Source organism: Anopheles moucheti, chromosome 2, assembly GCF_943734755.1.
Source record: "Anopheles moucheti chromosome 2, idAnoMoucSN_F20_07, whole genome shotgun sequence".
Lineage (NCBI taxonomy): Eukaryota > Metazoa > Arthropoda > Insecta > Diptera > Culicidae > Anopheles > Anopheles moucheti.
The window spans coordinates 15,437,255-15,453,992 of NC_069140.1; the positions used below are offsets into that span (position 1 = coordinate 15,437,255).

At 45.5% G+C, this 16,738-nt stretch overlaps 2 protein-coding genes across 2 annotated transcripts; both read right to left on the reverse strand.

Moving 5' to 3' along the window:
* Positions 1-70: 70 nt before the first annotated feature.
* Positions 71-2,235, reverse strand: LOC128302249 (probable RNA-binding protein CG14230). Its single transcript, XM_053039033.1, has 4 exons — positions 2,018-2,235; positions 1,019-1,940; positions 454-953; positions 71-382 (listed from the first exon to the last, which is right to left on the reverse strand). Exons 1-4 carry the CDS (start codon positions 2,211-2,213, stop codon positions 156-158), a joined length of 1,845 nt encoding a protein of 614 aa, XP_052894993.1. The 5' UTR covers positions 2,214-2,235; the 3' UTR covers positions 71-155.
* A 4,661-nt stretch (positions 2,236-6,896) lies between these two features.
* On the reverse strand, positions 6,897-16,295 carry LOC128298061 (uncharacterized). The gene is made up of 3 exons (XM_053033793.1): positions 15,879-16,295; positions 7,638-8,063; positions 6,897-7,539 (listed from the first exon to the last, which is right to left on the reverse strand). Exons 1-3 carry the CDS (start codon positions 16,086-16,088, stop codon positions 7,012-7,014), a joined length of 1,164 nt encoding a protein of 387 aa, XP_052889753.1. The 5' UTR covers positions 16,089-16,295; the 3' UTR covers positions 6,897-7,011.
* Between the last annotated feature and the right edge of the window lie 443 nt (positions 16,296-16,738).

Below are 16,738 nucleotides of genomic sequence, written 5' to 3' on the forward strand. Positions count from 1 at the left end.
TAAGAGAGCTTGATCTTTTCCGTTGATAGGCACTTCAATCATAAAGAGTATGTGATAACGTTTTGTTCTGTAGCCATTACGTGCAACGAAAGGCGTTTATTCAACTGTTGAAAATGTTACCTCTTGTAGGGGAGAAAGAAGTTGAAATATTTGAATTATGTCGGTTTGTTGATCTTGCTTCGCACGGCCATCGTTTTCTTTTTCACCCGTCTAAGGCCAAGTTTCGATTCTTTTTGTACGAATCTGCTTTCGCGATATCTGCGTTTTTTGTACAGTAGACGAACATCTTGCAAATCGCTTTCCGTTAAACCAACAATTGCTTTCTTTGCACTTTTCACATTTCCGTCTTCACCAGGAACGAAACCAAGAAATTCTCGTCCAACTGCAAACGAAAAAAACATCATTTATATATAGATGCATAGTAAAGGGGAAGCTGTCTTGTACACATATTACCATCAAGACGTGCATCATTGGGAAGGAAGAAAAAACTCTCTTTCCATATACCCTGCTTCGTATAGTATCCCGGACCCGGCTGGTGCGTTTGAAGTTTTTGCTGCTTTTCCTTTCCGCCGGCCTCGGATTTCTTGTTCTCCTTCTTCTTTTGTTTCTTGCGATTCGGTTCATCTTCACTGTCGGAAGATTCATACCGGAAACGGGTATCACTTTTCAGTGGTTTGTCTGCCAGCGTAGAATCTACTTCCATCGTATTTTCGTTGCACTTTGCTGCTTTTCCAAACATTGATAATAAACTAAAGCCTTGCGATTGATGCTGAGATGAAATGGCAAAACTTTCCGCTACTTTGTAAAACCTTTCATCAGAAACTTTAAAATCGTCTTCACGACGATCTGCTTTTTTCCTATCAACCGTTGCGACTTTGGGTTCTGGTTTATCGCTTTGGTTAGACTCTTTTTGTTGTAACGGATCAAAACGTTGCATTTGCAGTGTGTTTTTACTAAAAAGAAACATATACGAGATTAGCGCAACGTAAAACAATGTCATTCATAGGTTAAATTTTACCCATCAACACGATTTTCGGAACTGATCGGCCTGCCTGTAACATTTGAAAGGATCTCCAATTGTTTCATACGTTCTTTGTCCTTGCCTTTCGTATGTGCTGATTTCGTTTCGGTAGGTTTATCCCCATCTTCCAAAAATCGTGCATCCAAACGAAACCGATTGTCCGCCTGGAAGGACGTTTGCATTTCATACAACTTTTGGCCTTCTTCTCCGAGCATCTGCTTGCGTAATTTGAAGTTTCCCTGAAATCCATCCTCTTCCTCTTCCTGTGTATCGAACAGGGACAGTTTCTTTTTTCCTGCTGTATCGTTCTCATCATCGTCAAATGTAATTTTCTTTTTACTGTTTTGCGAGGCACCAGCGAGGGCAGTTTTGATCGCAAGCTTTTGTTGCTCGTACGCAGATTTTAAATTGTTTAAACCTTGTTTACGTTTTTCATCCGCGATGCGAGCGTTTTCGCCGAGCTTTTTATCCTCCGATCGCTTCTGGTGAGGTTTGGATCGATCTATTACTTCCGCTACCTGGCCAGTAACTGGAAGAATCTTTAGTTTCCCGTACTCAATGTACGTCTCTTGATTCCACTTCTTCACTAATTCGTCTTGCGTTTTTGATGTCTGGGGTCTGCTAATATGAGCTACTGCCGCCGGTTTAGCTTCTTCCTCATCGCTTTCCGATTCAGAACTATCAGAGGAACTGCTTTCATTCCCTTTACCCAACGTAGGCAATGTAGGAAGAGGTGCTATAGTTTCTTTCGCAAGTTTATCATCTCCTGTCTTTTGATTTGGATCCAAAAGTGGGGCATTATTTTTCTGTGCATCAGCTTCCTCTCGTTCACGTTTCAATTTCTCTAAAAACGATTCTTTTGCTCGGGTTACATTCAGATACACTCCTTTAAACTTTTGTTGCTGAAACTCTTTGATACCTTGAAATGAAGTAAAAAATTAATGTAATTGATAGAAAAAGGTACTTCCAAAGGTGTTTGCGAAAGTTTCTACTCACATTGGGGTACGATCCGGTCCTCCGTTTGGAGTGTTACGAAACAGAATGTATCTACTGAATCATTCAGCGAATTTGTTTTCGTTTTAATCTCCAACGATTCGACGCTACCGTATGCACCGAATTCTTTGCGTAATTCCTGCTCGGTAGTTTCTGCGGGAATATTACCGACGAAAAGACGATACGATTTTAAGGTCATCTTCGCAACCGGTGCTTTCGGAGTGCGGAGGTTGTTTGTGTTTTGGAAGGCGCACGTGCAGTTTGACAGTTTCGCATTTGACAGCATGTAAATACGTTTGCTCAAGATTGCTGTAGATGACATGGCGCCGTGCGTTGGTGAAGCTGTTGTTTTGTAAAATAAATTAAAAGGGGTTTTAATAACTTTCTGGTTGTTTATATTTTATTTTGCCATTACTCGATGAGCGCGGTTGTTTTATGTTAGTAAAAAGTCATTTCTGTCTTTTAATGTTAAAGTCCTACGCAGCTGAAAGTCGCAGGTAAAATAGACGTGTATTCGCTGCTTTAGTTTATTTCAAGCTACGGCGAACGACGTGTTGAGGTTAGATATGTTCCGAATATGTTGCCTTTTCAATTCATAAACGTGTTTAGCTAAACTATTTCTACCTTCATTCGGATTTATTACAGTTCATATCCAGCTACAAGCAGTTGCAGCTGCTTCAAAACACCTTTATTTTTACGACATCTCACCTTCTCAAGCCAAGGAAGGCGTTGCGATGTTCTGTAGTCAAAGCGACTGGTGAATATCATAAAGTTGTGGGCGGAACATTTTATTATCCACTAGTAATTTCCTTCACGGCCACAAAGTGCGAGGGAAACATGGATACACGGTTGAGGTAAGTACAGCTTGCTTTATATTGTGGAGATAATAGAAAAGCATCAATTCCTTCCAAACTCGTTCTACATTAGAAACTCAACTTTTCACCAATGGTTCTGGTTTCCCTTTTCTGCGTAACCGAGCTGACCGATGCAAAACGACAATTGATTGTGTATGCGTGTGGCGGTTAATGCGCAGATATGCGTTTTCTATGCGATGCACCGGAATCTAACCCGGGCTGTGCTTTCATTCGGGGTGTCCTTTCGAGTTTGACGAAGGTCCTTTACCTGAGTTGAATACGCCACGGGCATCTTGCATTGTGACTTTTTAAGGCAGCAGTAGACAAAAAGGATATCCATAGACACCGGGGGGACATACGGAACCTTTTGTCGCAAGGTACATCATTGCCAAAACAATGATCAACCGACGATGCGACCCATACCGTCCTTCGTTGAAGTGGGTGCAGAGTTGTTTGTAACGGTCGGAGATCTTTGTTTGCGATTTTTCCATTTCATCGGAAAGTACTTGAACCTCCCGGCCAGAGTTGCTGGCAGGCACTCCAGCAACACTCCAGGGAGCGAATGTTTTTTTTGCCTATCGATTTTGGGCAGCAACTGAAATTGCTAGGCCCGTTATCGGATTAGCCAGAAGTGGTAGACGGTTGTAAAAATGTTTATCTGATGCCACTGTCGGTAAAGCTGGGATGTTGTATATGAACCAAGTTTGCTGAACGATCAGCAGAATCCTGAAGTCTTTTCAAACATTGAGTCAGCAACTGAACATGATATAAATTTGCTCCAGGACAGCACCAAAGGGTGGGCTTTATTCAGGAGCTTGGAAATCATCTTCAAATGAGCAACTAGTAAGGACCATTTGGCCGAAGGATATTTTCTCGCGGCTCTTCGTCCTCTTTTTTGCTTCGTGATATATGTGAGCTTGTTCGATTCTATAGAACCTTAGACATTTGAAATGAAAAATGAGCAGACCCTTCTGTTGCTGCTGCAGACCTTCTGGCCCCGGTCGTGTATTGCCCCGATTCGATGCGATCCTTTCAGTTCCTGGGTCTTCTAAACACATACATTTTTTTGTTGTTTTCATATACACTTTAAACCGTTTGCCAACGATCATTTCTCGTTCATTTCAGTTTAGTAAGGTTTGGGTAAATGGAGAAAAAAACCTTATACGGGTCGCCAGCACAATAGGAACTGTGCTCCGAAGTGATCCTTCAGCGCATCCCGCTCCGTGATGCATTCAATTCAAATGAAAGATGTTTTAAAAGTCTATTAAGAAGCACAAAAGCATTCTAGGATTGATTGTGTAGGATGCACGACGGTGCAAGGGATGTTTTGCTCGTTCCGTTTTTTCGACCGTTGTTTGTGCAGACCTCATGGGGAGCAAATAGAGAGTGCGTACCGGAGAAGCAAATGCATGAATAGTTTCTTCATCATAAGCCACTTTACGATCATTGATGGGTGAAGGACTTCGGTTCCTGCTGCTCACAGTCCTGCTGCCTTCTCATTGCAGGAACATCTTTAGAAACTCCCTAGTTGAAATTCTTCCTTCGGCCCCGGGAAGCGAGGGCAACACCTTAACGGCAAATGTGGCAAATGTTTCTCACACATGAAACACACCATCGTTATCCCAATAAACCACTACCGATCCTTTTTTTTCCTCCGCTACCTACATGTACATGACGTGACGGTGACGACGACGGACACACAAGAAATTGACAAGCGGGCGTTTAATGAAGTGACAGTCAATTATTTTTCCGTTTCCCCCTGGCAACTAATGGCAATGGAAAATACCCGGCCAGCAGCGGTAGAATTCATTTCCAAAATCCCCAACGGACCGTCGGTTCGGTGACTCGGGGAGAGCCGTTGTTCTGCGAGCCGCAAACTTTTCCCTGCCAGCCAGCGATGTTATCTTGTTGATGTATGCTTTCTTTACATATTGTTGGAGATTGTTGTCTGCCTTCGTTCGCTACATTTTGTACGGGTATATCACCTCCCCATGAGAGATCACCTTCTGTGTTCGCCAGAGATGATAATGATGTCTTCATCACATTCTGACAGCATTGCAGAATCTTTGAGGTAGCATCAAGGAATCTATTGTTCAACAGTACACAAAGAGTGTTTGAGCTTCTGGTCGGATTTGTCATATTTCTGCAAATAGATTTCAACGTGTGATAAATGGCAAATGGAAACCACACAACGCAAAATGTTGCACGCAGTAAGATAAGGTAGAATTAAGTTATATGAGCAATAATCCATTAAACCCATTGAAGTAAGTTAAACTTCCATTCCAACGTATCCTTTCTATGGCAATGAGCGTTCCAATTTCAGCAATCATATGCAGTGTGGCAGATTTTTTTTTACAACAACATCCACTTAAACTACGCGGGTTTTTTTTCCCAACATCTGGTTTTTGTTTGACACGGTTTTTACTGATGAGCGCACATGTGCTGTTCTTAGAGCAACATTAACCTATTTGTCACTGGTTCGTGGTAGTGGAAGCTAATGAAAGATCGAAATGGTGGGAACCAGCATCTCGAGAAACATAGAAGAACCACCGGCAAGCTGCTAGTTGTAGTTACGCCGCATTGATTTAATTTACGACAATATGCAGATGTTTTTTTTCTTCTCCTATTTCTCTCGTGCCTAACCTTTCTTCTGTTATCTTTTTTCCAATTCCGGACGGCATGCTTGTGTTTCTTGCGGTACAAATGTTTCATTCTGTGCCGGACCTTTTTTTTTTTGAATGCTTCTTGCCAGTACGTAAAGTTTCCTTTTTCGCCGATCCGACCCTGAAATATGAAACCCTTCACAGAGCATAGAAACATTATGCTAGGCAGCACGAACGGAAACACGAACTAGCTTTGGTGAGCGAAAGAAAAGAATTTATGTGTGAAATCCATGATTTCTTGGTGGTTTACATTATGAGCGTTCAAGTGGCAGACTAATTAAGTTTTGATCACAACCACTTCAGCAGGGATTCTCGTAAATGTCGTTAAAAAAGTAGGGGTTTTTGTTTTTTTTCGGATTTTCTGGACACTTTCCCACATTTCCGGAATACTCATCATGGTTTTGAAGTGTGTTGCTACAAAGAATTAATTGTAATCCAGATTGATGAGAGCCGTTTCTAGGGGTCTTCTATTGAGATGTAACCTCATATTGAACCAATATTGTATAACACAGAGTTCATCTCGATCATCACCACAATATATCGGCCATTGTCAGTGTCATCTTGTTGCGTGCCTAAATGAAACCATCCAGTTGCATCATCATTACAACATCATAACGTTTCCCACTCTCATTCCCCTATAGCACTAAAATCTAAACGACAACCCACATAATTATCTATCGACTAATTTCATCAGGGATACGCAGCTGGCGGGGGTGCAACAACGCCCAATTAGATCCGGCGTACATTCGGCTGATCGCAGGATGCGTGCGGCTCATCCCTACCTGCTGCTTCCTTCCCTAGCGGTACCGGAAACTGGACCGTGGTCGTACCGCATTTTGCCAGCACCACGGATCGATTAGGATAAAAGCACCCCGAGCATGGGTCGCGCCACGGCTAGACATCGCATTTTAATGGTATGTTTTGTGTTGATTTTTATTGCTCCTCTACAAGGGCTGCTCGTGGTTTGGCGTGGAAGATGGGCTGCTTGCCCGATAACAACGACCGATCGGATAGGGGAAAAAGGCGTTCAAAAGATCTAGACAACGGTGCGTCTTTTATGCGTGGGCATGTCCGTGCGCTTCATCCTAACCGCCTGACAGGCGTTCATCTTCCTCTGCGTTCTTAATGAGGATCACCGAGTGGAGGACTGTTTGGGATTTCGAATGACCTTTCATCCGTTTTTTTTTCGGATTCATAACCTACAATTATGCGGCCCGTGCGTGAGCCCGTTCGACCAGGCAGCCCGCCTGTAATCGATGGACGGTGGAGAAAAGACACTCCCATGAAACGTATGCGCTTTGCGTTGTAACGTTTGTAGAATAATTTATTTCTCATCTCGTAATTGCAGACTTGCGACGTTGGGGAAGGTTTTGGGAAAAGAGATAACAAAATAGCATTGAAAAGAAGTGACTGAGCCTTAGCCTAGCATATTGTTTTGGTAATCGCTGCATCCACCATCACGGCATCAGCCAGGTTGCGGCTAGGGTTGTACCGCTTTGGCGAGATCGAACACGGTCTCATAGTCATCCTCAAACTTGGTCTTGACCACCAAATTCACGGGACGTGGCACGGAGAGCGGTACTGGCAGCGCTTCCGGCATCACTGAATGATGCACAATCAGGGCACGGAGCGAGCTGAACTCCTTCTGGAAGCCTTTGATCTTGTACCCATCGCTGGCCGTCCGGACGATGAGGTAGTGTGCGATCCGCGGTCCTGATCCCGGCGGGACACGCAACGACAGTGCGTAACAGTCGGGTTGGGTGGTGCTTTTACGCACCAGGAAGCAACCGGGGACCTTATCCATCAGCAGCTGGAGGGAAAGACTGCGGGGCAGGTTTTCGTGGTACCAACATTCGTCCAGCAATCGCTGATACTCTCGGTCCCGCTCGAGGTCACTCTGTATCGTACCGGTGACAGATGCTGTTTGTTCGCGATGCAGCACCAATGTGCTGTCCTCTTTCTCGTCCGAAACGGCACTCTGCAGCATATTGATCGCGATCTTTTTGATCTAAAGAAAAGACAAACCAAAGTGCACACGAATTAATAAGCATGATCGGGAAGCGATCGCCAGTTATCAGTCAGGACAGTTATCCCGCGATTACTTACAAAGGCAGGTTTTTCGACACATTTTGCCAGGTTGACGTCGTACTCGAGATCACGGTGCTGCTTCTCCAGAAGCGACTTGATCTCCCGATAGTCAGCGGCATTCGGTGACCGAAGTGCGGTAGGCATTCGTTGTGCTCTGGGTTGGTGCTGGTGCTCCTTCGGTGTGCCGGTATGGAAGGAGTTCCGTTTCAGGATACGCTTGATGCACTTGTAGATCCTCGTTTTACAGTTGATCTTCCGCTTGCTGTCGATGGCAAATTTTCCACTGAGCAGCTTAAAGTTGGACGAAGGCGACGACGGTTGGACGGCAGCATGGGAAGGCGATTTGGACGGGTCGGGGTCGGGGTGTGATTTCGCTGACAGACCGCCAACGATGAGCATGAAGTTGTTTCGGTGCCGTTTCTGCTCGGATGAAGATGTGTTGACCTGGTGAGAAAAGCGAAAAGAACAGGTTTTGTTTGGTTAGACACCTTTGTTCCGGGCTTAAGGGAATTAAAGTAATTGAACGAATATTTGCGAAACGGATCACGCTGCCCAAGCAGCCAGTCGAGCCGTGTTCCAACCTTGAAACGGTTAGACGATTGACGAACCTATTGACTTGAAAAAGGATCTTCTCTTTAGACGTAAACTGTCACAACATCCCATCGACCATAGACCGAAGGTACCATTTCGGTCGGGAAAGGATAAACAAGGCGTCTTCGGGACGACCACAGGAGCAGTACTGTTTTCGCAATACGAGAGCAGAACTAGGGAGACATCCGCATTGAGAACATGTTGCCGGATGCATTTCTTCATATCCGCATCCCCCTGGGTCTTGTCAACGCACACCGTCGGAAAGAAAGGTTGCCAGAATGGCGTTGAGCTGTTGTTGTTTTCTTACTTTCCCGCACTTCCGAAACCAGATCCAATTTTTGAAGTGTGTCCTCTGAAATTGAAGCATTGGCAGGCAGACAAGACCCCGTCGTCCGTTGTCATGCGTGTGTTATACAGACATTAGAGCTGGCATAGAAATGAGACATGTTCTGTGTGTTGGTTGGAAGCATCGTCGTCTGATTTTAACGAGCATGAGAACCGGATAGGAATGGTACCGAAAAAAAACATACACTCGAAACAATCAACCCCAAGATCGGTGGTTTTCCAATGTGAAAGTGTAAATGCAGCGAAGGATAGGAAATGGAACTCTCTGCCACAAGGAGAAGAAATTCCGGCCCTCGACAGGCGTACGTGAAATGCATATCGAACGATATTTGATGACGGTGGCGTCTTCTCCGCGGTAAATTCGGTCGCTTTGTTTGTTCAACTAAAATGGGTAGGCCCATCTGTGCGTGGACGTGGTAAATAAATAACAATATTCCGTACGATACTTCTGACGCGTTGGCGAACGGTGCGATGGGACCTGGAATGGAAACGCCTGAGCAATTCCACCCAGAATGGAGGGAAGGTTTTTCTGTATTTACCGAGCCACACACAGAGAAAGAGAGAAAGGGAGGTGGAAAGTAAAAGAAAATCGAACCACAAAACCGAATCGTATCAAATTCACGGACATCTTCTTGCTCTTGAAGAGCTCCTTTACACCGTGTGTCAATGCTAGATGCTGCACAAATGGCGAAATAGAAGACAAACCTAGAACGGTCCGAAAATCGTATCGAATCAATTCGAAAATGCGTACGATAATTGAAGAAGAATAGAGGCCCCCTTCGGTTCCCTCGCTTTCCCACTTTTACTGCGAATCCTTCAAGTGGTTTCGCCTATTGTTTCGTGGGCACAGCTGGCTCTAGACGAATGTGTACTTCAGCTGGAAATGCAAACCCCTTCTGAAGGGCCTCCGAAAATGGAACCCCTATAGGAACACACGCTGCCGCCGCCGATGTTTTGCGTTGTTATTTCAACAATTTTCAAATCGCATCCCGTCTCTCCAGCGCTCTCGGCCATCTCCCGTGTTGCAATGAGCCGAAACGTCACTCCGAATCCAGACCTGTTGGGTCGGATCGGTACAAGGACAACAAAGGGGAAAGCCAATATTTCACCAAAATAACACACGGGAACCATAAGCAACGGCGCGCACAAGGCAGCCCCTAAGCAGCTAATAATGACCCCCGGATAAAATGTTATTCTTAAATTAAATGCACCATGGTCATGGCGGCGGCGGGAAGGTAGTGCGACGATGTTTGGCCACGAGTTAATCGAATGGCTAATACAATTAAGTACTGTTTTCAAAACATTTCCTTTCCGGGTGTACTGCTGGTCCCTGCTGGTTTTTTTTTTTGCGCTTGCGTTTTCCATGCCTATTTTGCCATCAACACAAAGCGTCAGCCCCCGCCGTGCATCCGTGGAAAGTGTGCCGAGATGTGTGGATGGGGAAACGTCGGCCAACCGAGTTTTGGGCCACTTTTTGAGTGACTGAATGTCAGCAACACAGCATCAGCATTCTTTTTCCCTTGGCTTTGCGTTGCGGCTGGTTTAATTTGGCGTATGCCACGAACACACAGATTGTTTCGTCAAGTCACCGCACCGCCATCATCAACTGGTCGAGGTTTTGTGGCATCTCGAGTCGTCAGAATCTTGGGCTTGGGCGTTCGACCAGACCATTCGAGGCGGCGAAGACAAATTGTATCCAATGGTTGGACGCACGGTGCTGCAATCGTTTCTTCACCCGCATCGTGCATATTTGATGATGAACCTGGGCTGCGACTGCGACACGTGTCGATGTGATTTCACGTCCGGAATGGGCGGTTCCCAGGAGAAATGGACTTCAAATTACATTCTGGTTCAATCTCATGCCGTTCTGGTAGAATGACCCAGTACGCTTCCTGTTGTGTGCACGAGGAACGTGCGAGCGTGGAAATATGCCAATTCATTTACCACTGTTCGCCGAGGGCGTGTGTTGCATTTATTCATGTCGCTGTACGATTGCATTATTTGTTTATTTTCGCCTACCCAAAAATCTCGTCCAGACTGTGCGACTAATCGAGCAAGGTTCTAATTTGCTTCCGGGGCTTATTGGTTCTTTTGCAGCGACCGAGAAGCGATCAAACACTGTTTACATTCGATGCCGCTTCGTAACGGATCACAGTTTGCTTTGATCAAACGCAACAAGGCGCACCGAAGAGTGTTGCCGACCTGAAAAGCGTGCTCTCTAACGGTTTAAGTGGTACCAAATGCTGGGTGATTGGATGATAGGTGGGCGGCCCAATGTGTGGTGCATATGGTAGTGACACCGGTCTTCACACGACCGGACCGGTCGAAAATCCCATCCGGATTGATCCTCCGTACGCAGAATTTGACTATCCCGTCTAAGGTGTATATAAACTCAAGAAAAGCCAGAAATAGCAGACCTCTATACATCTTGAGATTGTGCCGATAAAAATAAATTTTAGGTGAATTGGAGTGTGATTGGAGCTGCAAAACCTCATTGTACTCCCCCAGGCTCGTAAGATGCATTAAATTGAATCACTTCCAGTTCCATTTATGCACTTTACTAAAATTCTGTTGCAGTAAGTGTTTACTTTTTTCGGGCGAAAAAAAAAAGAAACGATCGTAATATCTCATCTCCACCACACATGATGGAGGGCGTTACAACACTTGTTTCCATTTAAAAAGGCGCTCGATTGGCATTGTTGGGGTATCGCAACTGGGGGTACGCTTCTTTATCGTTTCCTCAAGCGCGCGTCTGCCAGTCAATTAAAAAATCGAGGCCCTCCGTGGCCGAGATCTCTGGATGGATAGTTTCGTTTGTGTTTCCCGTTTGGAAGCATCTTCTTACGTCCGCAAAGCGTGTAAGATGTTAAGTGGTTATCTTAATTCCTTCACCATGAATTCAGACGCCTCGCCCAGTGTTTAATCCTGCGGAGAACAGACGGCTGGGCGGGAGAGGGACAAGACTGACGGACGTGCTGCGTGCGTTCTGGTAGAATGTGGAGCATGCCCGGGTTCGCGGTCTATTAGATTGGCCCTCTTAAACCAAATCGAATAATTTATTGCATCGTGAAGATAAACAATTTCTTCGACACCCCGACGAATGTCGTGCTGCTGCGGTACGGTTCGGGTCCTTTCCATCATGAGCTGTTTAAAAAAGCATGCAGCACTCCGGCGCGATGCACAAACACCCGAAGCCGTCGGACGAGTGACGGGGTTCCGACGGGACCGGGATACGGGACAAAAATGTATTCCTAAAAGTCTACGATAAGTCTGCAGCGCGTTTCAGATTGATTGAGAATATGTAGCAAGGGCTTTTCCAAGGGCTGTAAAAAGAAAGTGTCAACGGACAAGTTGAGCTATAAATTAGCTTCACGAACACCAAAAAAATAAAAAATAAACCGAGCATTATCACTCTGCGCCACAACTCGGCGATAGAGGGAACGCAGTGTGGCAAAAGAAGACAAAAAGGTCCCCGAGCTCGAGGTGACAACCACAATCGGGAGATACGGGCGCGTGAGGTTTGTCCGTTTTTGGGATGCCATTTGAAGCTCGCACAGGGTCGTAAAATATATCCCGTTCGTAAAAGAAACGCATGAAAAGCCCTGAATGTCCCTGGTCTGGATGGGGTGCAGAGTAAGGGTAGGTCCACGTCCCTTCGTTCTTCCCATCCATTGCCCGTTCGAAGATCTAATCAACTTGTTCCGATCCTACCCGAAACATACCGAGACCGTTCAATGTTATCTAAGAATTTTAATTATGCCGAGTCGTAAACTGTCACCTACGACGTAACCTATAGAACAATTTGTCAAGCACGGCACCCTCCGACACAGAAAAGTGCATCATCGTGTTTGCTAACGATCCACACACGCGGGGGTTGGAAAACGCATCCTCTCAACGCTTATCTGTTCACGGCCCAATACGTGCATGAGTCAACCACGAACAGCACCGAGCTTGATTGTGCGAAGGTGTCTCGAACGTGCCGTAAGTAGATGGAGAATGTTTGATTTCTGATGGGTAAGGATGATAACAGACACAGACACAGACCCTACAAATGATTGTAACGCTGGGATGGCTTTTAAGAAGGGTTTTTTTGGATGACTATCGGGAACCATCTAGCCTTCATACGGGGTTCCTAAGCTGACTAAGCATTCTTCTTCCCAATTGCTGCCCGGCATTGTAATCCAATCGAAGCTGAATTGAGCTGAAAAAGTGGCATCCAATCCCCGATCTCCCGGACTTTGATTCGACCACCTCCCCCATGCCATCCATCCTGCAACACGCACAAGTCTCGGATGGTTTTCTAAAGCCTTAAAAAGGACACCTCATCGAATCTGAAAAAAGGACGATCGTTAAATTTTATGGATTATTTCACCATTACTTTCCTTCATTTGCCCAAAATCGAGCCACTCCCCTGTGGCAGCAAATGTACCTGTTCCAAACCACCAACAACGGGCCGCATTTCCCGGCGGCCATAAAAGTCAACCCGAAAAAAGGAAAAACCTGCTCGGCAATGTGAATCCCATCGCTTAAATACACGGTACAGAATGACAATACCTTTAAAATTGAAATCGAAAAACGACCGATCGACGGTTTTGACGGGCTTTGAGCTGATTTGAAAATGTTTCGATTTTACGACAAAAACGCGGTGCTCTCCGGTGCTATAAATTATACGTAAAGAATTCGTTACGCTAATCGGTGTTCCCCATCCCGATTTTTTTTGTTCAACTCTCGAGCTTGTCCAACTCTGGGATTATACGCTTTAGAAAGACACCGAAAGGCTTTCTATCGCCGCCTTATGGTGTGATTGGGGCACCGTAGCATTATGTCTTTTACGGACAACTTTAAAAGAAGCGTTGTCTCCCATCCCTGTGGACATTACATTTTTCGTTAAGGTTTAGGACACATTCAAATGTGTACACCAAACAATAAAACTCATCCAGCAACGAAAGGCAAGAAGGTTTCAACGCGGACTGCTGTAGCACAAAGTATGTAAATTGAGCTTCTTCTATTACGCTGCCTGTGCTTGGAGCCCTGTGTCTAGTATGAGTCGAAACCCTTCACCTGGGTCTTCGGAGTGCATGGTGTTAAAGCATGTGGCATGTAGCTTTACGTAATATGAAGTCGAAGCATAAGTCGCTCGCTTTTCTTGGTGGTTCTTCGTAGCATTTCAAAATTTGCTCCAGAGGACTCGTGCACCCTGGCTAGGAAGATTGTCTGTGTGTGTGGGGTGGTTAAAGTAAATATGTACTAACAGACACACACACACACCCGACCCTGGAAAACATGGTGAAGCGTTAAATTTTTCCATTAAATTAAATTAGAAAAATATTGTCACGCCAAAACACGCACACCCGGCACGGTCCGGTGTGTTGAGGGAAAGGAGGACCTAAGGCGGACGAGAGAGCACACCGTCAGCAATTCGATTTTTTTTTCCCGGAAGGCTCCATGCACACGCCACACGCCAAGGAATGCAAGGGCCAAAGAATGTACTGTACGCGGCACGTATGTACGACGCGGCACAGTTTCTGCGTCCGTTGGTTCACGCTGTCGTACAACCCTCTAACCGTTGGACCTTCATTCCAATTCATCTGGCGTACAAATTTGTTTATTGATGCGTGATTTTATCCCCATCGAGCACCACGGTGTGGCTTCCTTTTTGGTGGCTTCAGAACGCACGATTCATGATCGATAGAAATTGATTCAATTAACCTGCCCCAGACGATGGAGGGTGGCTTCTTGGCCATTCCGGGTCGTTAAGATCGGTCTCGAGCGCAGGAACAGGGGATTGAGTTTTATTGGACGCATCGAATTAAATTCCCATTCGGGCGCAATTCTCCAAACCACAGCGATCGGCCTGCTGCAGCGCGGGGTAGAAGAAATCAATGAATATCAGCACCATAAAGGATGGCCAGCCAGCACCCGGTTCTGCTTTCAACGCCAATCTGTACGATGATTTGACACTTTTGCTTTTCCTGGTTGGAAAAGCAACTCCAAACCAAAGCAAACAAAAAAAAAGGCTCAACAAAACAACGAAAGGAAAATGCTTTTTACGTTAAAAATGATAAATCACACATTCGGTGCAGGAGGCAGGAGGGATGAGGGAACCCCTGGAAGGCAAGGAATCCTTTTGCTCGGGGCCGCAGAGTGAGTGAGTTCGTAGAATAAATAAACATCAAACGAATGTCTTGTCCCAACAACACTGAGATCTTCCGGTATTGGATGGTCCGGAAAGGGGAAAATTTAGCCATCGAAAAATGATGATGCTCATTTTTAATGACTGCAATCAGTTACTGCTTCAGTGACGACACTGTTTGTTGGTTTGAATCCATCTCGGACTCGGACAAATGATCTTTGAGCTGCTGTCGGCGGGAAGAATGGGTGCGAGAGCGAAAAGGTTTATCCTAGGCTTACACAAACTGGAAATATTAGTAATCCTCGTTTCACATCGTTAGAACCATTATGAACTGAAGACAACACAGTTAAAATCGATACATCCTAGAACGGGGGAATATATAACGTCTTGTTATATTGGTAGGATAAAAAAGTTAACCGATCGATCGGAAAAGTTTCCGTCCAAATTGGTCCAACGGTGACTAGATTGCCCGATAGAGATTCATCTATCAGACGTAATAAAAGATGGACGAGGTGTCTGTAGAGAGGTGGCGCTAGTCTGCCGCAAACTTCCCATTACAGTGCGTCAATTTTCTAGCCCCGCAAAGTGAAGAGGAAAGTTTATAAATTATTCCGTACGATTTTTGCCCAAATTCAATTACGTCTTACCGTTCGTGTGAGACAATTTGGCAAATATTGTGTTGTTTTTTTTTGGGGTACCATTTTTATGCTTCTGTGGTACCCACAACTTTATGCTCGCATCTGGCGGTAACATCTTCATCCCTGGTACCTAACGGATGCCACGCTTTCTTATCGCAGCTGGTCTGGTAAGGGCCGAGAATGCTCGGCTTATAATTATGAATTTTTAATTTACTACACACTGGTTGGTACCACTTGAAATGCTTGGTCTTGTGGGAGCTTGAGATGATGTTAATCTTTCCCTGCGAACGGAACGGATCTTGGTTGCGTTGTGTCGCAATGCACCTCGCGCGAAGAGATGGATATATTATGGAGGTAAAATAAGCAAATCGTGAAGGACAGAATAAGCACAGTACAGAGTGCTGTGGAACGATGCCGGCCGCTGTGTCCTGGGAGCAATGTACAAAAGGTGTATCTAGCTAAGCATAACAATGTTGGGCACAAAAAGGTACGGGTAACCAACGGTAAACGGTAAGCGCTGGAAGATGGCATGGTCTAAGAAAAGCTTCTTACATTTTTCATTGCGGTTCCATTCAGCTGATTGTGCAGCCGTTGCTGCTGCTTCGTCGATGGTGTTGTCGCCGTCGGTGTGGAATGTACTGATTTTTCCAGCTTTTCCACCTTTCCCTCGGTGCGGGGGCTGCACGGGGTCTCGCCCTGCTCTTCGCCCGCGTACCCGGCGTTATTCAATTTCTTGTACTTGAGTCCTCCGAAGCGCAACATGCTGGTTTGGTGGTGGTCGGTCGTGTTTCGACAACAATTCCTCCCCAAAAAAAGCCCTGATTTCAATAATTTAGAGCTGTGGAAAACTCTCGGGACGGAGAATAAAGGACTTTCTCCTACACACAGACAAAAAAGGCACGCACACACACATACACAGTATCCAACTTTTTCCACGTGAATGCACGTTTACGACACAACCATCACAGGTAATTATGGCATTGAGTGTGGTTCAAAATTCCTTCTCCCTTTCAAGGGCAAAGAACCACCAGCAAGAGGCCGAAGTATTATTCACTACGTTATGTTTCACTAAAAACATTCACTGCACTGTGGTTTTTTTTTTTGCACTTGTTTCCGATGTAGAAATGCCGGTGTACAATTTCCGTGTATTGTTTTCAAGTAACCTTCAACATAATCCTAGCTATTTTGTTCGCACAACAACGCTAGTCCCCGAAAACACGTGAGTGCGCACGAATGGTAGCGTGTTTTCAGCGGCGTGTCCTTAATATCCCGGCACGGGGAAAAGCTTCCCATCCGACTGGTACGAGCAACAAATGCGGAATGTTTTCCGTCGGCCGACCTGGAACCCGAACGAGAGACGCATCGCAACAGAAGAAGCAACACATGTACGTTCGTTGGTTCGTCGGGTCTGC